The sequence below is a fragment of the Emydura macquarii genome, unplaced genomic scaffold, assembly GCF_026122565.2.
Source record: "Emydura macquarii macquarii isolate MOO-44397 ecotype Brisbane River unplaced genomic scaffold, CSIRO-AGI_Emac_v2 contig_480, whole genome shotgun sequence".
NCBI classification, from domain to species: Eukaryota; Metazoa; Chordata; order Testudines; family Chelidae; genus Emydura; species Emydura macquarii.
The window spans coordinates 9,706,004-9,730,379 of record NW_027130617.1 but is presented as its reverse complement, the minus strand read 5'-3'; the positions used below and the strand labels follow the sequence as shown (position 1 = coordinate 9,730,379).

At 38.8% G+C, this 24,376-nt stretch overlaps 1 protein-coding gene across 2 annotated transcripts in view; it reads left to right on the top strand.

Moving 5' to 3' along the window:
* The window catches only part of MTF2 (metal response element binding transcription factor 2), a 45,561-nt gene that overhangs the window by 18,216 nt on the left and 2,969 nt on the right, over positions 1-24,376 (top strand). For both annotated transcript variants that reach the window (XM_067538462.1, XM_067538461.1), the window contains exons 2-14: positions 2,769-2,967; positions 3,117-3,198; positions 7,478-7,573; positions 7,987-8,087; positions 8,473-8,621; positions 15,142-15,237; positions 15,526-15,594; positions 16,379-16,502; positions 20,843-20,910; positions 21,306-21,476; positions 22,556-22,661; positions 22,802-22,860; positions 22,981-23,085. In XM_067538462.1, the coding sequence (XP_067394563.1) occupies positions 2,769-2,967; positions 3,117-3,198; positions 7,478-7,573; positions 7,987-8,087; positions 8,473-8,621; positions 15,142-15,237; positions 15,526-15,594; positions 16,379-16,502; positions 20,843-20,910; positions 21,306-21,476; positions 22,556-22,661; positions 22,802-22,860; positions 22,981-23,085 (1,425 nt within the window). The remainder of the gene's footprint in view (positions 1-2,768; positions 2,968-3,116; positions 3,199-7,477; positions 7,574-7,986; positions 8,088-8,472; positions 8,622-15,141; positions 15,238-15,525; positions 15,595-16,378; positions 16,503-20,842; positions 20,911-21,305; positions 21,477-22,555; positions 22,662-22,801; positions 22,861-22,980; positions 23,086-24,376) is intronic.

Sequence of the window (24,376 nt, the reverse complement as noted above, 5' to 3'; positions counted from 1 at the left end):
ATTCTTGGCCCTTCAAGATGCATACTTCCATCATACTGAGTCACAGGTGTTACCTCAGATTCGTGCTGAGCCAGGACCACTACCAGTACAGAGTGTACTCCCTTTCGGCCTCTCATCGGCTCCCAGGGTGTTTTCCAAGGTCCTTTTGGTAGTGGCAGCCCACTTACTGTCTCAAAGCATCATGATTTATCCTTACTTGGATGATTGTCTTCTCAGGGCATGGTCCTTCGCAGAGGCCCAATGAGTCATTCAGGTCACAGGTAGGAATGTAAAATATTGTTTAACTTTAAACATTTAAATGATTTAAAATATCATTTAAATGATACATTTATGTCCCTAGCTCTAGTGTGTGGTGTGCTTCCCCAGTGAGTGGCACCGGCCCGGGGTGCAGAGCAGGGGAAGAACGCCAGGGGGGCCCCCTGCTGGGTGCGCTCTGTGGCAGCTGCACCACCTGGGCGAGCGGGGGATGGGGGGCACGTGGGGGTCCCAGGGTGCGTGGCTGCGTCTGTTGCGTCTCCCTTGTGGAGCTCTCCTCCTCCAGTCGGAGCCAGCTGTACTGGGGAGCGGGTTTGCTGTTTGGCCAGCGTAGCAAGACACACACCGGAGAGGGAGGAAAGTTGCTCTCTGCCCTGTCTGTGTCATGGTCCGGTGGCTGGGAGCATGGGACCATGGCCACGCCGACTGGAGCAGGGAGGTGTCTCCACCCTGGCTCCCCAGTCACACTTTGCCCAACTTTGCTCCGGACATGCGGGGCCTACCGCCTTCCAGCCCACAAGAGGGGGCTATAAGGTACCCTGTGCACTTCCCTGCCCTTCCCATTCCCTGCTGCACTCCTGGCCTTGTCTCAGGATTGGGAATACTCCCATGCCGGCTGACCCCCAAGACCTTCCACCCGGGCACACCTCAGCTGCTGCCTCCCAGCTCACTGCTGCTTAAGCTGGCGTTGCTGCCAGTACCAAACCCCTAAGCCATCCAGGATCTCCCCTTCACATGCGTGAGTCTCAGCTTCCCTCCCTCTTCGGCCAATCGTCCCTCCCTGCAGTACCTGTCCCCACTCACTCCTGCGCTGCATGTGCTGCATAGGTCTCCACGTGCAGCGAACGCTTAACACAATTCGTAAACGGTAAGACTACTACTGCTGGTTAATGTTTACTATTTTACATCCCTAGTCACATGGAACCTTTTGAATCTGGGCCTACAGATCAACAAACAAAAATTAACCTTAACAGTGGTGCAGAGACTAGAATTCATAGGAGCTGATCTTGACTCCACGTAGGCAAAAGCACTCCTGCTACATCCAATGTTTCTCTCCTCATTGATAGCAACAATACAATCCAGCTCACGAATCTTGGCCTGATATTGCCCCCTGCTTCTGGTGCACGTGACCGTGGGCACATTGGTTATTGCTCATGCCAGAATACGCATGAGTTGTCTCCAAGCATAGTTCAGTTCCATTTACAGCCCACACAGAGCCAATATAAACAAACATCTATCAATGCCCACCAGAATCAAGTGATCCTTGGACTGATGAAAGGACCTGTCAAACATCCATATGGAAATCCCTTTTGCTCAGTCTTCCCTATCTCTACTCCTGACCGCCAATGCATCCCTCATAGGATGGGGGGGCGTATCTCTATGGTTACACCACACAGGGCTAATGGTCCCCAACAGAGACATGTCTTCACATCAACGTGCATGAGAGTGGTCAGAAATGCATGTGCTCACTTCCTCCTGCTGATGCACACAAGGTCATGACAGATAACATGGCCTACATGTATTACATAAACTGACAGGGAGGTGCCAGGTCTTATTTCCTATACACAGAGGCATTAAAACTATGGAACTGGAGTATCTCCCACAACATCCTAATATCAACAATTCTCAGCCACAAATACCTACATAACCACGAATGGGGGAGCGAGTTGGTAATATTACATGACATATTCTGGTAATGGGGGGCCACCAGTAATAGACCTGTTCGCTACTTACCAGAACAAGAAATGTCCACAGTACTGCTCCAGAGCGGGGATCGGACGATGCTCCATGGGAGAGGCTGTTCTCCTTCATTGGGACAAGGGCTGCCTTTATGCCTTTTCCCCCATTCCCTCTATTACTGAAGGTCCTGTTGAAAATAAGAAGAGAGATAGCAAACATCATATTGACTTGCTCCCACCTGGCCTAGACATATGTGGTACCCTTACCTATCACAGCTGGCATTATGTCCCCCGATGACTCTCCCAGTCACTCTTTATCTCACAGAATAAGAGAGACTCTTCATGCCATATTGCAGATTGTGCTACTCAAAGCATGGATACTTCATGGTTCCAGCACACAGAGACATACAGGTAGATCAGCTTTCCCTGGAAGAAGGGACAGTTTGTTTTAAGAACTGAGTTGTTGTAACTTTTTGGTTGCTCAAATGACAATTTTCTTATCTAGATCCATATTGCCCTTAGACAAGTCATTTCTATCGCTATAGAATCACTGTTGAAATTCTATAAGTCACCATACAAGTTTGCTTTCATGGTCTCTCATATTGAACCACTCTCTCCTCCTTTCTCCCTTTTCCCCCTTAAGTATTGGATTCCTTTAGTTAGTTTTGGTGCTTTTTGAAGTTTAATGGCAATGTTTTTTAATTATTGACTTATTACACAGTTCTGGGGATTAGCAGAGAGACTCTTCTTTGTAAGTGCTATTAATGCAGATTGAAGTACAAGTGACAAGTTTAATAAATTACCCTAATTTAGTTTTTTTTTTTTTTTTTTTAGAGACTCTACAGGGGTGGGTAATTCACTGGTCCAAAAGCGGTCTCCTTTACGTCGAAACCAAAAGACACCAACATCCTTGGCCAAGCTGTCCTTACGGGATGGACAGAAAGCCAAAAAGCCGGTGTGTAAATTTGAAGAAGGTCAGGATGTCCTAGCGAGGTGGTCAGATGGCTTGTTTTATCTTGGAACTATCAAAAAGGTAACTAATTTTTAATGTGTGGGAAGTCTTGTAGTATCATAGTTAAGCTTGACTACAATAGGTTAAATGAGAGTTAGTGAGTAAAACTCATCCTTACTTTTAGTGTTTCTAAGATTTCATAAATGTGTAATTGTATCTTTATTTTTCAGATAAACAAATTGAAACAGAGCTGCTTCATTATATTTGAAGACAGTTCCAAATCCTGGGTTCTCTGGAAGGATATACAAACAGGCAAGAACTTCAATTAAATTATCATTGTTCAGTATTTTATTTATTTAGATTAATTTAAATGCTAAAATAGGGTACCAGTGGTATTCTCTTGAATGCATCTTAAGTGTAGCAGTACAGTTTAAAGACCCAGCATCAATAAACCAGGAATTTAAACCCATATCTTCTTTCCTTCAAACAAAACTTCACTCTTCAAATTACCCTCCATTTTCAAATGCCTGAGAAAGAAGGTGAGTTTGCAGTGTGCCCTGAAAGTCTCCAGATTTGGGCATTTTAGACCAAGGAGGAACAGATTCCAAAGCTGTGAGGCCTTCACAGAGAACTCCTGGCTAGCCACCTACCCTCATTTATACCAAAAAGGCTGTAGTTTGAGCCAGTCAGCTGTGGCAGTATGGCATGAGGAAACAGGAAGTCAGTCTTACAGATTGGTGAATCCTAAACCATATAGGTCAAGAACAGCATCTTAAACTTCACCAGAAACCCACAGGCAGCTGGTGTAGATTGTGAAGTGTTGATTTAATTGCTTGCAGTAAGAGATTACACTTATCAAGTGCACTACTGGGTTTTGCACTAGCTTGAGTCTTCAGATGGTTTTAAGGTGTAGTCCTGTCTAGAATGCATTTTAATAGTTTAATTTTGAGGTGACAAAGGTATGGATAAGAGTTGCAAGGTCTGCATCTGAGAGGAACAATCACAACTTCTTGGCCATGTGTAAATGACGATAACCTGACTTAGTCGTTGCTACTATCTGATCTTTTAGGCAAAACATTTTTCGTGCCATCTTAATGTGAAATGTCCTCATACTCAAAGTATCAAATTTAAAAAGAAAAATGAAAGCCTCCTCCATTTTATTCTTGAGAAGCTCTTTAAAAAGTCACCACCTTGTTTCTGTTTAGTGCCCATGGTGCTTATCTACAGCAGCAGTTAAACATGTGCTAATATGGTATAACACAGGGATAGTCAATTATTTTTTTTGTCAAGGTCCAAATTTCTTGATCAAGTTCCAGACTTCAGAGAAAGTAATTTAATAGAAAACAACCAATAATGATGATAAAGAAAGAAAAAGATTTCAGGATCTGTTCAAAAGTATTTGACGGTTCAGATTTGGCCTGGGGTCCACCTATTGACTACCCTGGTCTAGTCAAATGGACACGGGGCTAAACTAATGCTGCAGACTTATGTACACAGATTTGTATAAATACTGATTTCAACTCTCAGGATTTTTTAGGATTATTTAACAATGCATTTACTGGTAAGAAAATGCAAAACACTATGGGCAAATCTTCCAAAATCTATGAACATAAATTGCACATACAACATATATATAAATTACTGAACACAATATGTTTCTGCGTACAAAACAAAGCTCCCAGTTGCCTATCTAGAATTTGCAGATTCATTTTTCTGCGCCTGTATTAAATAGCAAAAAAACTTTGTTAATGCAAAGTTAAGGTTGCCACTGGTAGCTCATGCCCTCCTTGAATGCCAGGTTTAGCAAAATTCAAACTTCTGAGAATCAGGAAATAGTTAAGGTAAATGCTCATGCAACCTTAACTTAACCCCATGGGGTTGGCAATAGCCATTAAGCATTAGCTGCATACACTCCAGGTGCATTCACTTTAATGTGTGCAGCCGTATTGAATAGTGAAGGAAAAAGTTGGAGCAGCTTGGATGAGCTGTGACTATGATATGAGATTTTTGGTCTGGTTTTCCCATGCCCCGTCCCTCTTCCCTCTCCTACATGTGTAGTATCAAAGAAAAGAGGCACATACATACCTTGAAGTTCCAGTCTGCATTGTTTCAATACAGAATTATGGAGGTTGTCAGTAGCAGGGCTCCAGGGTTGTCTTGCCATGGGTATTAGGAGTACTGAGGTAGAATATGAGAGCACTCTGTAGATTTAATAATGGGTAGGGGAAAGTATAGGTTTAGATGATATCTTGAGTGCAAATGTGAAGGAGTTGTAAAATTTAACAGCCACGTCCTACCCATTTACAAGTGTAGTATTCTTAGGAGAGTAGGCTCAGTGTTTGAGCACAGGACAAGTGCAGGTGGCAACTGTCCATTACAATGAAAAGACTGAGTGGGCTTGCATGTTATGGGTGTATTGGGGCATTGCTCAGAAGGCCAGAGTTAAGGTAGCATGGCCATTTATTTTAACTTTCTGTTTTCTGGTTTTCAGAAGTTGGAGTTTTGCTGAACTCAACATTCTAGAAGGGCACAAGTTATCACTGGACAGCCTTATCTCTGCATTAATGAAGTCTTTTGCTATTTAGCTTTCAAGTTTTTTTCAACATAAAGAAATGTTTGTTGATAGAAGTTAATGGCCATTTAGGCAGTTGTCATTGTTACCTGGGTTTGTAGTTGATATCCTGTTGTGGCTAAGTAATAATCAAAAGACCTAATTTGTATAGTGCTTGTCATCAGTAGATCTCAAAGAACTTTACATCATTATCTCAATTTTTCAGATGGTATGTAGTGGTGAAGTGATTTGCCAAAGGTCATCCAGCTAGCAATAGTCCCAGTAGTCTTTTTCATTAGGCCATGTTCACTAAGCAGAGCTCCTATGTGCTTCCTCAGTGCTTCTATCCCTTCCTGTGCATTTTTTGTTATAGTGGAAGGGGGATAGGTCATGCTTGGGAATGTTTGCAATGTGTAGTTGCTAACTGTGCTAGTTTTTGGGTAACTTCAGGCATGTGAGAGAAGACTGTCTCTATTCTTCTATAGCCACTTCTCCCTGCATTTCCAGTTTTCTCTCTCTCTCTCTCTCTCTCCCCTTCTCATCCCATTAAGCCATTAGCTGGCACTGAAGAAGCCATTAACATGTAAGAAGTTGTCTCCTGTCTTATGCTACTAATAGTCCTATTGCGGACGGCAGCTTACTAGAGGATCACGGGCTACCTTGGTTATGTAGCCTGAGCTGCAAGGTGAGCTGGGCCCCTCACTCCCACTACCTAACTCCAGCTGAGGCTCTTTTTTTCTCCTTCAGCCGGGTTCCCCAGCCATGCTTCAGGTCCACCCAGTTTATTCTCTTCCAAACTGAGACACCTTCCCCCCATGCTCTGGCCAGCCCTGCCTCCCCGAAAAGGAGGGATGTGTATCTTAACTATTTTGTGGATTTAAGATGTTTATATTTTCATTAGCTTCAGTCCCCCCATTCCCAAGTCCCAGCTCATATGGAGGGACAGGGAGAGTGGCTCAGCCTCTGCAGAAGGGTAGGGCTTCACTAGTTCCCCACTCACACACAGATGGGGTGAATTCAGGTCCAAATGGCCCCTAAATTTCTCTGCTACCCTTTGTATTCTCCAACCCCTCCCCATTTATCCCCTTCCCTATTACCGCCTAGTCTTGCATCCTGATCACCCCTCCCTTTCCAGTGAATTCTCACATGACATTTATTTTCATCCAAAATATAGTTTTAGCATCTTCTGAATATTGTGCTGTACTCAGATTACATTTCTTCAAAATAAATTTAAGCCCCTCTCCCCTGTGTTTCTGGATAGTTTGCCTTTCTGCATATTCACATGCTCGTGGTCAGTATAATCTATTAGCTGCGCGAATAAGCATGTGAGACTTGTGGTGAGCCTAATTGGAGAAGCAAAATATTTTTGAAATATTTTAATTTGATTTCCCCCAAAGGGCAGACAGGTGCCATGTACTTTATTGGGGTAACCTTCAAGCATTGGAGACTTTAGTGCGATAAGAGGCCTGATTTGATCTCTTTCAGCGAAAAAAAGATTTCTAAAATCTCTCAGCTTTAACAAAAACTGGTGTTTTCTCCCGCCTCCACCTCCCCCTCCAGCACTCAGAGGCTGTATCTCGGGGACTGCTTGGTCAGATGAGAGAACCCTGCTCCCTCAAGAAGCACACCACACTTCAAGACAATCCACAACAGTGTAGATTTTAGAGCACTTAGAAGAGTCAATCTTTAAAAAGAAAGTTGGTTTTAACATTAACTATTTTCACTTACAGCTTAGATAACATTTTATTTTTTTAAATGTTGACCCTTGTGACCGTGAAATAGCATGGTGAATAAACAAGATGGGGACATACGGCTTCTGTTCCATTACAAACTGGAAAAGCATACAGATTTCCAGTCACCGAATAAGTTACTCAGTGTAGCATGAATTTGCTTTCCACAGTGCACACATACGTGACTCGGACTACAAAAAGAAAGTAATCAATGATCCTCTGAACTAAAGATTTTAGTTTAAAAAGAGATTTAATTGGGAAAACTCTCAAAAAAATATTTTAAATGAGTCACACTTTTGTCTATTTTTAGGAGCCACTGAAAGTGGGGAAATGGTCTGTACGATATGTCAGGAAGAGTATTCCGAAGCACCTAATGAAATGGTTATATGTGATAAATGTGGCCAAGGTAACTTCTGTTTCTTGACGTTTGTTCCATCTAGGACAGTTTGGTTTATTCAGCATTCAGCTGTGGCCAATGGAGAAGCAAAAGAAGTCAGAATGGGGTGGATGGTTGACTACTTTTGGCTTGAATTTTGTAATCTTTCAAAGTTCTTGTTTGTTTGTTGTAAACTGACTTACAAGATCTGCTGTTTGATTTGTGAGTATAATTTTTACCACAAAAACTTCCAAAAGAGCATCTGGAACACGATTGATCTTATTAGCTGATCAGAATCTTTTTAATTAAATGAAGGATATTTTACATTTACATTTTATATTAAGCAACTTTTTAAAAAGAAACCCTATTTTTAGTTCCAGTCAATATGGGTAAAGTATTTAATGGGTCTCTTTATAAGTGTAAAATCTGTATTTTGAATTTAGGTTATCATCAGCTGTGTCATACACCAAATATTGATTCCAGCGTGATTGATTCAGATGACAAATGGCTCTGTCGACAGTGTGTTTTTGCAACAACAACAAAGGTGTGTTACGGAAACAAATTTTTATTTATCAGGCTCACATAACTTGTACATCTCCTCCTTCTCCATAGTATTTGTATATTATTGATGTGAACATTAAGTGTGAACTTGAAAGTGACAAATAGAAACTAGTGCTCCTTGAGAGACTTGCCACAGTTCCTGGCTTTGATCTGGCTGGAAAAATTGTGAGTAAATTGGAAGTTATGAATTTTGATTATACATTTTCAAAAATAATCAAAAGCTAATTTTTAATGGCTGGTATAGTAAAATTGCAGGTGAAAATTTTTATCAAAGTATTTTTGTAATTATATAAGCCTTCATTTGAAAGGTTTTGAAACTTGCATAAATATACTTTCTTAATAAAAACCATGGATCTGTTTTGTTTCAGAGGGGTGGTGCGCTAAAGAAAGGACCAAATGCCAAAGCGCTACAAGTCATGAAACAGACATTACCATACAATGTAGAAGAACTTGAATGGGATGCAGGCCATAAAACCAATGTCCAACAATGTTATTGCTACTGTGGAGGCCCTGGAGAGTAAGTAAATATAAATTCCCATCAAAAGCTTTTTCTTCTTTTATGCAGCTCTACAAACTTTAGCTCTCATTCTGAAAGCACTTAGGATTGTGCTTAACTTTACTTTCAATGTTTTTGGGATCAGGGCCAAACTATCTTTCTTCAGTACTCAGTGTTGTGATGGTGAGGTTGGGGGGCAGTTAATGAAGAGTTCACCTTTGAAATAAATATATGTTCTTCAATGTATCTTGTGGTAAACACATTCTTTGGGGTGAGGACTCTTTGTTTGTACAGCGCCTGTCACAGTGGGGTCTTGGTCCATGACTAGGGCTCCTAGATGCTTCAGGGATACAAATTGATGCCTTATATTGCTGCATCAGGTCTTCATGTGTATCTCGCTATCAGTTCTGGTTTTATCATGCCACCAGAGACAGTGGTAGCTGTGGACGCCTTCTACAAAAATCACTGCTTTCATGGCATTATTTATGGTCTTTACTTGAGGTGAAAGATATAGAGTAGTTGGTCTCATTGCAGTTCTAGACTATGGTAATAATGGAACTCTGATACTGAGAAAGAAAATGATGTAGGTGAATTTTGATGTTGATACAGTTGATAAATTTAGGCAAATGTGTATATATATTTTTAAGTTCTCTGTGTGAATGACAGATGTGCTGAAAATGAGACTGTACTGTGAAAATGACTTGATTTGTAGCTTTCAAAATTCAGGTGTGAAGCTGCAAATGCTGACTTTTCTCAAAGAGGAAATTAGTTGCTATTACAGTGAGGATAACAGACTCTAGATTTAGCCACTTGGTTCTTGTTTCAGCAAGCCTTTATTTCTGAGAGTAGTTCTTTTGAAGTTAGCATGAGGCTATGTCTAGACTGACGACGGCAAATTCGCTGTCATCAGATCGATTTATCCAGATTGATTGAGCGGAAGTGGAGACCTGCTCAATCGACCCAGAAATTGATGCTATTAATCCACCTCTGCCAGGTGGAGTCATGCTGCGTCGATGGGAGCATGTTTCCCATTGGCTCAGCGAACTGAAGACACCACGGTAAGTAGGAGTTAGGAAGTCAAAGGGAGATATGTAAGCTGCTCTACATAGCTTGCGTATCTCCCATCGACTGTCGCCGAATTTGGCGGCAAGTGTAGACATAGGCTAAGACTACTCACATGAATAACAGGAGTACCCCTGTAAGGGTTTGCAGAACTAGGACTTTGCTTTAATTTGTCTCTGAAGTAATCTGGAGCCATAGTACACCGTAACATGGGATCTCCTATGACTCTGCCTCCTAACCATGCCCATCTCCTCACTTGGAGTGGTTGTGGCAAGAGCACTTCATTTCATCTCAGAGTGGCATTAGGAGGCCCCCTTTACCCTTGAGCAGGAAATGGTCCTCTCTCACCACCCTGAGGGTGAAGCTGGGTGCCTTCCTGTACTTGTCCCAGTAGCTGTGTTATCTCCTTGGGTGAATGGGTTGGGCCTGTTATGAATGAGGCAATTCACACTTTTCAGGCCGTGTCTATACTACAAACTTTGGTTAATGCAAAGTGCAGCAACAAGAAGTTGCTGCAGTTCTTATAGTGCTCATACATACTTGGCTGCTTACATCAGTGCTGCATGTACTCATCAGGAGTGCTTGAAGTGTTAACGTAAAGTGCAGTGTACCATGGGTAGATATCCCAGTGTACCACGCGCCACCCTCCAGGGCAGTGCCTTGTGGGGAATTTTCTCAATGCATTGTGGGGCATGCATGAGTTGTGCAGGGGTGACTAGAAGTAAGGGGTCAAGTTCCCATCATGCAACTTTTTCCATCCCGTGAATGCAATCCTTATTCCATGATCTTTGCTTTTTTAAATCCCACAAACCCGCACAGCACTTGTCGCTGTCTGCCATCTCTGATAAAAGCATGGAGCATGGAGCTCTGCGCTGTTGTTGCAAACAGAGAATGAATGATCCTCTGGTATTTGCAGAGCTGCCACTTTTCTATGGTTATGAGAGCATTGGTAGATCACCAGGGATGCTTCACTGTCATTTCAGTGGGCTGGTCAGGGAAGGTGCATGACACTCGCATCTTTAAGAACACAGGACTATTCATGATGCTGCAAGCAGGAGCACTTTCTCCCCTCTGGCTGATTGCTATTGGTGATGTTGAAATGCCAATAATGGTCTTGGGGGGGGTCTCAGCCTACCTCTTGCTCCCCTAGCTTATAAAGCCATACACTGGCCACCTCAACAGCATCATGAAAGATTCAGCTACCAGTTCAGGGGCACAGAATACAATTTGAACATGCTTTCATAAGGTTGAAGGGACACTGGTGGTGTTTTTCTCATTGAGATCTAATCCAGTGAGTAAATGTCCTAATGATTATAGCTGCCTGTTGTATCCATCATACTATGTGTGAGCTGAAGTGAAAAAGTTGCTGGTGGAGTGGCTGTCTGCTGACTTTGAGCACAATGGCCATTAGAAAAGCCTCACCTTGGAGATATGCTGTTGAGAGAGGCCTTGAAAGGAGTACTTTCATGTGCAGCCTCAGTAATGTGCTGTTCAGGATAGTGCTCTGTCTGGCCCTGAAGTCTTAGTTGTTAGGAATTGTGTAGTGCTTGGTGTACATTTATAATGACTGTTTTTAACTGTACCTGTGATTTCTGTGATCCTGTTGTGTTATAAGTAATATATGCTTTAAGTATGCATTTAAGTAAACTAGGCATTCTGCAGTATGTTATGAAGTAATGCAAATGTATTTATTTACAGAAGAAATGTATTGCATACCAAAAACAATGCAAAATGTTAATGGGCAATTAAAAACCAATACAGTGTAAACTAATAAAATAAACTAACGGAACAGAACTTTGGAATGTTGGGGGATGTGGGGATCTGCTGAAATGGAGTTCTCTCTGTTGACTGCAAAGGAAGGCGAATCCATGACTGTTGCACCTGTAGGTCAGTAAGAATCTGCAGCAGTTGTGTTTGCTGCCTGAGAAGCCGCATTATGTCCTGGTGCATCTCTCTCTCCTCTTCCTGCTGGGACTCCTGGGCCTTTCTTCTGTCCATTCTTTTCTTCTTCAGGCTTTCTGGTATGTTGACAGTCGGATGCAGCACCGGCTTGCAGGATGTCACTGAACATGTCACTGCTAGTCTGCATCTTTCTTCTCCACCTCAGAGTCAGGTGTTGCATGTGCGTGGCAAGGTCACCACTCCAGGCTGCAACAAGAGCAGCTACAGATAAACAGGCAGCTATATCATATTTACAACCACAATGGAAAGCGAAAGATAAGTTTCAGAATTCCCTTCCCTTATTCTGATAAGAGTTTTTAAAAAGACATGCTTATAGACACTTCCGCTTTGGTGCGCCTCTACAAAGCACTGCTCTCCAGCTGCAACCATGATGAGTACAGCCCATCAGGGGGAAGGATGGGGAGGGAATTGTTCAGTTGCAAACAAAATTTTGGACCCTGCTTCTAATGCTACTGAGTACTAGAGCTGTTTTCCACAGCACTAGTCAGTGGTGACTTCAGTTGATACCTCACTCCTGAGGATAAGAGGCACAGAGAACACAGTTGTGGTTGGTGTCCTAATCCTGCTTGGGCCTGTGTGCTGCCAGAATGCTGCCAGCAATGGTGCATGCTAAAATCACTGTGAAGTGGCATGGGAAGTGTCCTCCTGTGAAGGAAGAAATAAGGCAACCAACCCTAGAAACATTCAGGAAAGAATTGCAGAGTATATCCACGATAGCCTTGAAATTTCTCAGGAGGATGCAGGGGACAGACCTGTGTACATAAGCAAACTGCTCCGCGTGATTGTCTCTACCCCCAGCACTGCAGGAGAATGAAAAACAGATAACTCTACCTCTGTTTGTTTGTATCTCTACTTCTCATATGACTAAAACAATGAAAAGTAAATGTGTCCTGTGAACTTGAGATTGGGCTAGACACTGTCTTCACATTAAAACGTTTTAAAGCAGAATGCATGCAGTTGCTTACCCAAGGTTCCTTCCCGTGGATCAGGCTTACCTGTGCTCGTCCAGTGGGACTGGCTAGACTGTAATGGAGTCTCAAAAAGATCCTGGTTCACAGCATAGCTGAGACTGACACTCTGTGTCCCCCTCTTTCTCCTCCTTGCTGTTTACAGCAGGGGTCTCTGTCTCGGGCTGTCCTGAGTGGTAGAATGTGGCGTTCTGGTAGGGTCTCCACTAAGTATGACATGAGGCTTGTAAAAGTTGCAGTTCTGCAAATCAGTACCAGAACAACTATTTGCCTCCGAGGTCTTGTGGCATGCTTTCTGCAGTTCTGTCACTTTCACACTGCTGCTAATCCCTCTCATACCCTTTTGTCTGCTACTCCCATGCAATCTTTTTGTAAATGTCTGCTTTTTGATGACTGGCCCATAGCTGTGCCTGCACAGCCTCTTTTCCCCACAAGCTCAGTATATCCAATACTTCCTACCTACTCCAGGCAGGAGTGTGTCTAGAGCATGTAGCCAGCATGATATGGTGGGTAGTTGCACACAAGGGAGAGCTATTAGGTGTGCTCACCAAGATGGGCAATCAGGAAAAGTATCTAAAAAATACATGGAGGCTTTAAAGGGAGGAAGGTGACACCTGGGCAGTGGATTCACAGTTGTTACCAGAGTGGTCACTGTCAGGCATTGTGGTATAGCTGCTGGAGGATTGTTAGTGTCGACATTGGTCATATGGTATCTACTCCCGTGCTACATCAACCACAGTATGTTTACCATAGCTTAACGTTGTTTTGGGAGGTGGTGGTGTTGCATTGTGGTAACAGGTGCTTACATCATCAGGAGACAAAGTGTAGACATGTGCATAGGTAAGGTGATTAACATCTGTCTGACTTGGTAGTGTAGATCACGTGTTCAGATCTGTTGTTCCAGGCTCTCATGCACTGAGGCCATGGCTACATATAACAGCACAGCTACAGCACCATGGCTAGGTTGCTCTAACGCCTGTAGTGTAGGCACTTCCTACAGGGACAGAAGGGATTGTCTACAGCTATAGGAACTCTAGCTCCCCCAAGTGGCAGTAGCTAGATGAATGAAAGAATTTCTCCATTGATCTAGCCCTGTCTATACCGGGAGTTAAGTAGCATAGCTATGACACTCATGGGGTGTGAATTTTCCTCACCCCTAAGTGCGGTACCTAGGTCTGCCTAACTTTTTAAGTGTAGGCCATGCCTAAGGCAAATGACACTCTATCAGTTGCAGTCATTTTATATTTTTCAAGCTAGAAACTTACCTTTTAAAATTTATTTTTAAATGGAAGTTTAGAATTCGATATAATCAGATGACTCTGAGCATTGGCATTCTAGACAGAAGCCTAGTGCCTATGCCTTAGTCCGGCCTTGCCTTATATTGGAAAGTAGAGAGGGAGGCAAACACTGTATACAGATGGGAATTACATGGAATATAGACTCCCACATTTTGTCACTTGTTTGAACAGGATGTTTACCTTGACATTTTTTGAGATTGTAATAATTTGTATAATCCACTCTAATTTTTAAATTTATGGAATGGCTGCAGTTGTTATAGGTCTGTTTGCTGACCTGCTCAGTTGTGTCTTTTACTCCTTTTCATCCTAAGGCCTTGTTTACACTAGCACTTATGGTGGCAAAACCTTTGTTGCTCAGGGATATGAAAAAACCACCTCCTTGAGTGACGTAAGTTTTGCAGGCATAAACACTTGTGTAGCCATGTTATGTTGGCATGAGAGCTCTCTCCCAAAACTTATGTTGCTCGGGGGGTGGGTTTGTTTTTTTTTTTTTCCACATAAGTGCTAATGTAGACAAGGCCTAAAAGTGCTACCTGGAATGGTGCTTGGAGCTTTAAATACATCATCTGACTCTCACTAGCTTTACTGATACTCATGTTCAGGTTGGGAAAGTAGTGTTGAGAAAAGGGGACGAGGGGTGTCTGGTTTATATAAAAGTGATATCTGTAGACAGAACCTAGTTTGTGAGCATTTGGAAAAGATGTATCTTTTTCTTTCAGAGGTGTTCAGCAATGTATCATTTTGTTTATATTACACTAAAAAAGACCATTAGTTTAAGAACCAAATTACTTATGAATAGGCTAGAATAATAAAAGATGTTGGACCTAATGAATTACAGTTTTTGTTGATATTTTACTGAGAATTAAAGAGGATGTTGTCAGAATAAAAATTATTTGCTTTAATTTTTAAATAAGTGTCCGTACATGTGTAGCAAATAATCCACATTGTTAAAAACTGAGTTTATTTTATTCTTAAAGCTGCTTATTTTTTACACTTCTTCCACCTGAACAAAGGAGAGCAGCAGACTAGTCGGTTTCCTTTGTTTGAAGACAGTTTCTAGACATTTTCACCATTGAACTAAAATTTATTGAAGTATCTCTATTGATGTTACACTTTGTAAAATCTTATTTTTAAATTTTATGTCAATTTTGACCAGATAGTTTCTCTAAATAGAATATGACCACATTATATTGGGGAAACATTTGCAACAGTTTATTGTAACATTTGTCTTATTTTTTTCTGCTGGTGAAGCTGGTATTTAAAGATGCTGCAGTGCTGTAAATGTAACCAGTGGTTTCATGAGGCTTGTGTGCAGTGTCTCCAAAAGCCAATGCTTTTCGGTGATAGGTAAGAAGCTTGAACTGAACTTTTTGATTTATAGTTGTTTTTATTTAAAATGTGAATGTTTAATCCTCTATTTGTATTTGAACATAAAATGTTATTAAAATAATCAGAACTCTGAAAGCATTTTTACAATGTAGTATGTAAGGAAGACACAACAAAATGACATGTATGTTTAATTTTCTGTCTATTTAACTGGAGCCATCTAAAGTATTTGGTTTGTCAGCTTTTTTTGTTTGTTTGTTTTTTTATAAAGAGAATGGCTTTTAATATCTTAATTTTTGTTTGTTTCAGATTTTATACATTCATTTGCTCTGTTTGCAGTTCTGGACCAGAGTACCTCAAACGTTTACCCTTGAGATGGTAAGCACAACTTAAAAACATGTAAACCTCTACTTTTCTCCTGGATGTCTCATGTCTCTTTGTAAACCTGAGGATTATCCACTTTATATCTTGACCTTTGTGAGTTGTAACCGCTGCTTCTATAAACAAAGGACAGGTCTACCTTCAAAGCCAGTTGTCATATTTCCTTAGTCATGTTGTTAATGCATGATACCAGTACCCTCTTCGTTGGTCAATTCAGTAATATTACAAACCACTGCTGGCTTGGGTAAGAGAAACTGAAGTCTAAACAGGATCTGTTACACAGATGTAGAGTACTGCCGCCAGGCAAGCCAAATACAGTGTGCACTTCAACAAGCATTTTGACACATTTCACAATAGAATTTCTTAGTTGAGTTGTAGTTTGAAGTTTAAGTTAAGCTTGTCTATACAAATGTAATTTATTCAAAATATTTGGTAACATGAATAAATATTAGATGGAAACTCATTTGAGGTTAATTTGCCAAAGTTAAATTCTTTTATTTATATTGCATCATTTAAATATTCTGAGGTCTAAACAAACTTTGGAGCTAAAAGATCATCAGGGCAGTGGGGTGAGACCTAGAGAGCAAGGAGGGTATAAGTGCAGTTTTTATAAGAATATTGTCTAGGAAATTTGAGACTGTTTGTTTCTAAATGTGTGTTGTACTTTTTTAGCCATATTGTGCTAATATTTTTGTGCCAAGCTATTTCAAGGAATAATGGTTTGCAAAAAATTAAAGAAATAAAAACTCAATGTTTTTAATGAAATATTTCTGAATTCTAGGGTAGATGTAGCACATCTATGCCTTTACAACCTGAGTGTTATTCATAAGAAGAAATACTTTGATTCAGAGCTTGAACTTATGACATATATTAATGAAAACTGGGATAGATTGCACCCTGGTGAGGTAGGTAGTTGAAATATTCTTTTCTTGTTTTGTTTCAGCAGTCAGTACATTCACAAAACTACTGGGTGAGTGTCTGTGGCCTGTTATGCAGGAGGTCAGACTAAATTATTATAATGATCCCTTTTGGCCTTAAAAATCTGTGAAACCAAAGTAATGAGACATACGGTTTTAATAGATTCCTAGAACTATTCATCATAACTTTTAAGTGTCAGACTTTTTTTTGAGCTGTAAAATTAGCGTGATCCAGATAAGTATTGCATAGTTTGTTGTTCACATGACCACTTTCATTGTTTATGCCAAAGTACTGAATCTTTGTCTTGTATCATTCATTGTATTCCATTTAGAAATATACGATATAACTGTAAAGCAATTTCGAGTAAGGCAAATTAAGTACCCAAGAGGATAAATAGACTAGTGAACTGTTAAAAGTAGCCATCAAAGTAATGCTCAGTGTGAAAACCAGAACACAAGCTTATTTGCAGTTTTGAAACAATTAAACTAGAAAATGTCTGTGAATTGGCTTTAAAATAGTCCTTAGTAGGAAAATATGTTAGGGGAAACTGAAGAAAAGCTGAAGTCTGCAAACATTTTAAGTATATAATGGTGGATTTAATCAAAAGCTTCTTAAATATAGACTGTTCTTAGCTGTAAGTATGTATGCTTAATGCTTCAGAACAAAAGTGAATTGTTGTTTTCCTTCTGTATATCAATAATTAAAAGAAATGTTAATGTGGTCTAAAATAAGGGGTTTTTTTAGAGGACATTTTTAACACTAAATTACTGCAAGATGTATCTACACTTGACCTACGTAGGAACTTACCATTAGTATTTTGAATCATTCAGGTGCTGAAATTCTTCACTGTTTGAATTCTAACCACCTCAGAAAAACCTGATGTTGTTATTAATACTTCTGTCATATTTGGTGTTTTTGAAAAATGTTGGTTGACATCTATAAATTATGGGGTAGAAATCTTGAACTAAATCTTTTTTCATGATGAGCATCGTTCTCTTTTTACTAAAAGAAAAAATATTGAACTTTTTTTGTAAAATTTAGCCAACACATTTTTCACAGAAGATCACTGTGTCAGTGCCACCTAGTATTGTCATCAGACTGTTCTGTCTTTTTTTTCCAGTCTGGCCCTGTTATGTGTGAAGGCAACTTGTTGCTGCTGCACCACTGTGCTGCTTATTTTCAAGCTAGTTGTTCTGCTGGGTAGTTGCCTCGGGATTACAGAAATTCAGTTCCCTAAACAAACCTACTCCCCAGTAAATCTGATTAGGGAGAACAAGTGTTAAAACATGGGTTTTTAGTTCTGCATGTAATCCCAGACACAATTAATAGTTAAACTTGAGTTGACAAACTGCCAGCTGAGTAATTTTTTCTTACATGAGAATTATTTCAGAAGGTTTAGAACTCTTTAAATACAGATACTATATTTCATTGACTTTAACATTTTGCATCCTGATTATAACCTAATTTGATATACTTTGTTCAGTAAGTTAATATATCTGTGTAGTCCATTTTGCCTAAGCCAAAGTAAATGTGAGACTTAAAATTCAGTTTTTTTAGATCTCAAACATCTATCATCTGCCACTATTCCTGAATTCTGGAAAACACTCTCAACTAACAATGTACAAAAAGTTTTGGGTGTGGATACTTATTTGAGTCTAATAGATAGTTTCAATCTTAAATAGCAGTAATTAAACACAGAATTATTGTGATAGAGGTACCTGGGTTACTTAGAATCTGACATATAGCATCTGTTTGCTAATTCTGAAGTTGATTTGATATATATCAAATGATTAGTCTAATTCTTTCTACTTTTGTAGGAATTCTTATGTTGAAGAGCCTTTTTATATAAATAATAAAGAACAGGCCAATGTGTAATTGTTCTATACTTTTCTTGAGAGTTTATTCAGAAGTATAACTTATTTTAGCAAAAGTAGAAATATAGTAATAGATAGAATAGTAGAGAATCAGGCGGTGCTTACTTTTCCTGGCATTTCAATAAATTTTAAAAATAGAATATTCCAGCAAACTGCATGACTTCTTTTAATGCTTACATTGCATGACAAATGGACTTGGTATCTAGTTTTGATTTCTAGTTTCTTACTATTAGGCTAGAAATGCTGCAGAAGTAAACTTTCTTTTATTTATAACTATCCTCAGATATAAACAAAACTAGTTGCTAAAAACACTATGGCATAGAGAGGGTGAAAACAGGATATAAGGCAGGAAAACTCACTCATGTCTGTTAAGTGGCACTTCCAGCTGGTTAAGCAGCAGCATTTGTAGACTTCCAGAGGAAGTTGCTTCCTTTTCAATCAGAAGGCCAAATTTTGTAATGAACTGTAAGACTAGAGATAGTGTTTTACAGCGGAGGAAAAGTGGGATGGGGAGGTTTTCAAGATTCAGGCATTATGGGAGGAGGAAAAAAGGTGAAAAATTGTATGTTGGTTAACTCTGTATTTTGATATTGCTGGTAAATCTTGGGTTTTTGCAAAGCAGTCATTTATCAGTGCAGTAGGACTTTCTAGAGTATAAATGCTTCCTAGATATCTCCTTGCTTTCCTGAGGAGTCCATTGTGTTTAGAAAACCCTTTTTTTCATCAGACCCATGCTTTTTAAAATTAATAAGAGGCTAAGTTTCTTCACTCTTACATAAAATAAATAGAAGGTGGTGGACTTGAACCAGGGCTCCTAAAACTGATATTACATTGTCACTGTTTTTAGAATGAAATAAGTGTTTTACCAATTTTTTATTGCTTCTGCGGCTGAGATACTGCACCATTGCAAAATCTGCTGTAGGCCACAGAATTCCAGAGACTCTGAATACATGGGGTAGGGGAGGGTGTATGTGCGTGCGTGCCCGCCCATCCAAAAGATAGCTTGTGTAAAGTCAATTTTTGCATTAACGTTCTTTGGCTACAATAGTTTGAACCCTTTCTCTACCATTTTTAAAATAATTTATGCTGGCTGTGGGTTCTGGTAGCACTTACCCTACATGGTTGTGGGTCACTTTTGTGGGCTTTTTTTATACTAATAAAAATGAAAGGTTAAGTGTGATACCTTAACTCTCTTCCACAAATTTTACAGATCTGGGGAAGTGGTAAGGATTTTTTTTTTTTTTTAAATGTTCATCTGTCACATTTCTCCTTGATTTTTTCTGCCCTTTAATGCCTCCCTTTTTTGTATTCTTTAGAGATATGTGTTTGTAATTTGTTGGAAGTTGTAAATATTTCACAGTCAGCCCTGAATGCCATGGTATTTGTTCTGATCATGAATTGTGGTAAATATTGGCCCTGACTATATAGTCAAAGGTCCATATACTCTACAGCAAGCTGGATGTAATTTCTGGGACACACATTCTATTCTGAAGTGGAAGTTCTGTGGTAGCCTCTTTGGAATTAAAAAATGGATGTTAAATATGAAAACGGGTAGTAGTCAGTATTGTGGAGCCTGTTACTTATTTAAATAGTGAATCAATTTTATTTTATGCTGTCCCCAGATCTTCAGTTTTAGGGTGAAGTAGATTCTTGTATTGGCAACTCATGAATGGGTTATATAAGCTCTTAGGGGGAAAGCTGGAGGTTTCGGTAGCTGGGAAGAAAACATTTTGTACATGTGGAACCATAAGAGGCAGTTTAGGATTGTGGGGTAAATATTTTGAGCCTAATTCTGATTTACATTAAACCCTCTTTATGCTGCTCTGATCATGAAAGGAGGTTTTAAAATGGGGGTAAATATTTTAGCTCCACTTTAAGACTCTATTACACTTCCCAAGTGGTGGTGAGCAACCTTAGATTAAATGATAATTAGGCCCCCTAGTAGGATATGTCTGCTAAAATAATCAGTAAGAAAATAGTTAACAATATTGTTATGTAAACTGTCATCTTGTACTTTCAGGGTTAACACATTCATCTCAGTGGAATATTTAACACCACAGAGTTCTTGTTCCAGAATATCTGCAGGCTCATGAAGACAACATTGCATCAATTTATAGTCTATATTTATATTGTATTTATAAGTTTTGGTTGAGGTTTTCTAAAAAATCATAAGAGCTACAAGAAACAATTTCCTTTTTAAAATGAAAGCTTAGATTCTCTGGCAAGGATGGATTCTGCAGCAAATTGCACAGCCTAGACTCATGGAATACATGGGGTGTTAACTATAATAGCCCATGCTCAGGGGTAAGGCAACTTTCATCATAAATAATACCTTGAAGACATTCTATGGTCCCAAACCAGTCGTCTTGAAGCAAGCAGAACTCTGATCTAGGTCACTGGACCTTTATTACTGAAAATTCCAGTAGGTTAAATCACTTCTTAATACTTTACAGCTGGCAGACACACCAAAATCTGAAAGATATGAGCATGTACTGGAAGCATTAAATGATTACAAGACCATGTAAGTTGATGAGGTTTTATTATACATTACAAATGCTCTTTTCACATCTTATTCTAATGTAGGACTTTTTTCACAGTTGTCTTAAAAACTTTATCCAGAATTATAACTTGTTGGCTGGAGGTGGCATTTTTAATGTATAGACTGAACTCTTTCAGTGTTGAACATTATGTGGTGATTGAGGTAGCTCTGGAAGCCAGATCACTAGCAAAACTCTGTTTAACTTCCATCATTTTCCCAGTCTTGGCTTTATATATTGGGGTGGGTGGAGGGAATAAAATAGGATACACAAAATAGCATTAGAAAGAGGATTCTAGTTTGCTAAATTTTCAGTTTGTGTATTTTTAAGATATTTTCAGATTTCTCCACTGTCTGAATTTTAATTCTTACTCACTTAGGTTTATGTCTGGAAAAGAGATAAAGAAAAAGAAGCATTTGTTTGGCTTGAGAATTCGTGTTCCTCCTGTGCCACCAAATGCTGCTTTAAAGGCAGAGAAAGAACCGGAGGGAACATCTCATGAGTTCAAAATTAAAGGCAGAAAATCATCCAAACCCATACCTGATTCAAGGTAAAAATAAACGAGCAGCACCATGACTTCACAACTTTTTATAATGGAAATGAAATCATACAAATATAGCTGTCAAAAATACCAATATTGCCTTAATATTGTATCATGCTAAGTTTATGCACCCACTTTAGTATAAACCTAAAATTAATGTGTAACTAATTGCTGAGGCAGGGGGAGCACATATTTATTTTGTAGGTCCTGCTATTTTATTCTTTTAACTTCTCAGTGACAGTAAAAGATTTTTTCCTAAGAATTAAAATTTTTGAAGATTTATTTTTTCTCCAGCAGACTAACTTTATATTAGATTGAATTTTGGATCTAAAGCAAACTTCCAAAAATATTTTAAATGGTCTATTACCCTAGATGATCTCTCCCAAATGTTTTTAGTACATATTATGCACTATTAAACACTTACGCAGGTGAATAATTTTTTTCAGCTTTCACTTTGAGTGCCATTGCTTTAAGAATATAGAATGATCTGTACATTTTATGCATTGTTCTTTTGAGGTTATGATGAAATCAGGATGTTGAACTAATTTACTTAACCTTTTGAAAAACCTCTTTGAAAAAAGTCTAATTTAGCAGCACTAAGAATAGAAAACAGATGGTCACTTGCCAGATCTTTGTTGTTTAGTAAATAAAAAATGTTGCTTCTCCTTATTCAGCCCTATTGTGCAACTGTCTGAACTAACAGTTTAAACAGGACTTGAGATTTCAAGTTGTAAATCAAACTTTTAGATTCAGCATCTACTTTTGCAACACACAATTGATTTTAACACTATCAGAATTCTTTATAAATTGAACATTCTGTATGTGCTCTTCTTAAACTATTAAGAGTTGTGGCATATGTCCCTGGAAAGGTTTTGGGTTTGATCTTTTACCTTGATATTTCCATATTACGCTGCAGGCAAAGATCTGCAACGTTTTGGTCAATTTGGTAAATTTTAACTTACAAGAATAACTTAATTTAGTATAACTGACTTAGAATAAATGTCTAAACTTTTTTTTTTATTTTACTCTGTCTTTTTCTTGGACAAATTGCTCCAGTAGTTTAAAACAAAATGTCATCTTTCTTCTAGAGAAATAAACAATGGCATTGAAAGACGGGGGAAGAAAAAATCAGTAGGTCGTCCACCTGGCCCGTATACAAGAAAAATTATTCAAATTTCAGAGCCATCTTCTTTGGTAAGCGTTCAGATAATTTCTTTCTGTGCTACAGAATATCGCTTCTTAGGAAAAACATGAAAAACTAAGTTTTAGTTGTGGTTTTCAAAAATTGATTATTTTGATTGAAACTGTTTGAATTTTTGTCCTCTGTCACTCAGGATAAGGAGCCAGTACCAGTGCTAGAGAACCCTGCCTTGGATTTACCCTGCTCTGTTGGGTAAATGAATAAACTAAAACTAATAGCATCTCATTTTTGCTTGTCAAATGTCAGATTAATTGGTTAATGTTAGATTACTTTTATTATTACATGGCAACCCTGTAATATCTTATGTCTCAGGAAATCTGATGGAACTGCTCATTCATCCAATACCTCAGATGTGGAATCCACAGGTGCTGCCAGTACAAAAGAAACTACCTCATCTAGCATTTCCAGGCATTATAGGTAAATACTGAATTATCCATTAAACAATACATGCAGAAACCTCTTTTACTAATCCTTGATATGTATCTCTAGGTTAATTTTCTGAAGGAGGAAAAAGAAAATGGTGCAATAATACTTTATCATTACTAGACCAAGTAGCACTAATGTCTCAGGCATCCTACAGAGTTTTCATTTGTTGAAACATTGGACTTACTCTTTTTAAACAAATTCTATTTTAAGAACAAATTAGCCCAATTTCTCTTTGATTACTAACTACTGTTTAATGTTTAAGTGCAGTCTGCACTTGAACTGTTTATAACAAAGTAACAACTACGTGACCATTTCTTCAAGTTAGTTTTCTAGTACATTTTAATTGAATGCAAAACTGAGTTTGGTAGGACTAACGTGCGTCCCAGATTCATTTCACTTTTAACATCTTTGTTCTCAGAATTTCTGTTAATGTTAAAGAAAATGATCAAGTACAGTATATTTTCTACATGGCTTGAATCATCTTGATGCATAGATTTGATAAGTTAATTAGTTACTTAAGAACAGCCTCATCTTCTGGATTTTCCACAAATACCTGCTGGACAGTTTTCTTCCTCTCAGATTTAACATTCTGAAAGAATCTCTGCTGAATTGAGAAATAATTTATGGGGGTTTTGACTCATGTCTTGAAAGTCTTGTCCCAATTTTGTAATTTCAGATACATTTGATAGGACTTGTCTTTTTTTCCATTCTAAAGTAGGCAAGTGTCTTCACGTGTGGAATGACCAGGTTTTTACATTTCTGCAGTTTGTTTATTTTAATGTTCAAAACACACTGAATGAAGAATTTTTATACGAATAAGTTACTTCATTTAAACATGGTTTTATCTGCACACTGGTTTAGGGTCCTAGCTTTTTATTTTATTTTATTTTATTTTATTTTATTTATTTATATTATTATGTCACTTACCAAGTGCCTTAGCATCAACCATTCTAGTGTGTGAAAGATGTAAATGTAAATATGCCTTTTACAAGGACTTAAATCCTCAGCCCGATAATATTACACTTAAACAATGCTACATCTGGTGGTTCTTTTCTAGTAATCGGTACATGTAGTCTGTGAATATTGTGGTTAAAAGTTTTTTTTGCCTGTGTGTAAAATGTCCACGATGAGTCAGAAATTTAAGACTCTTTTGAGATTAAGTACTAATATAGAAGAGAGCATGCAAAGCTTTTATTATTTTTAAAAAGATCTGAGGTCCCCTTAGTCTGGAAAATATGAAAGCTTTATGCATAAAAAAATCATTTTGTATTTATAGCCTTAA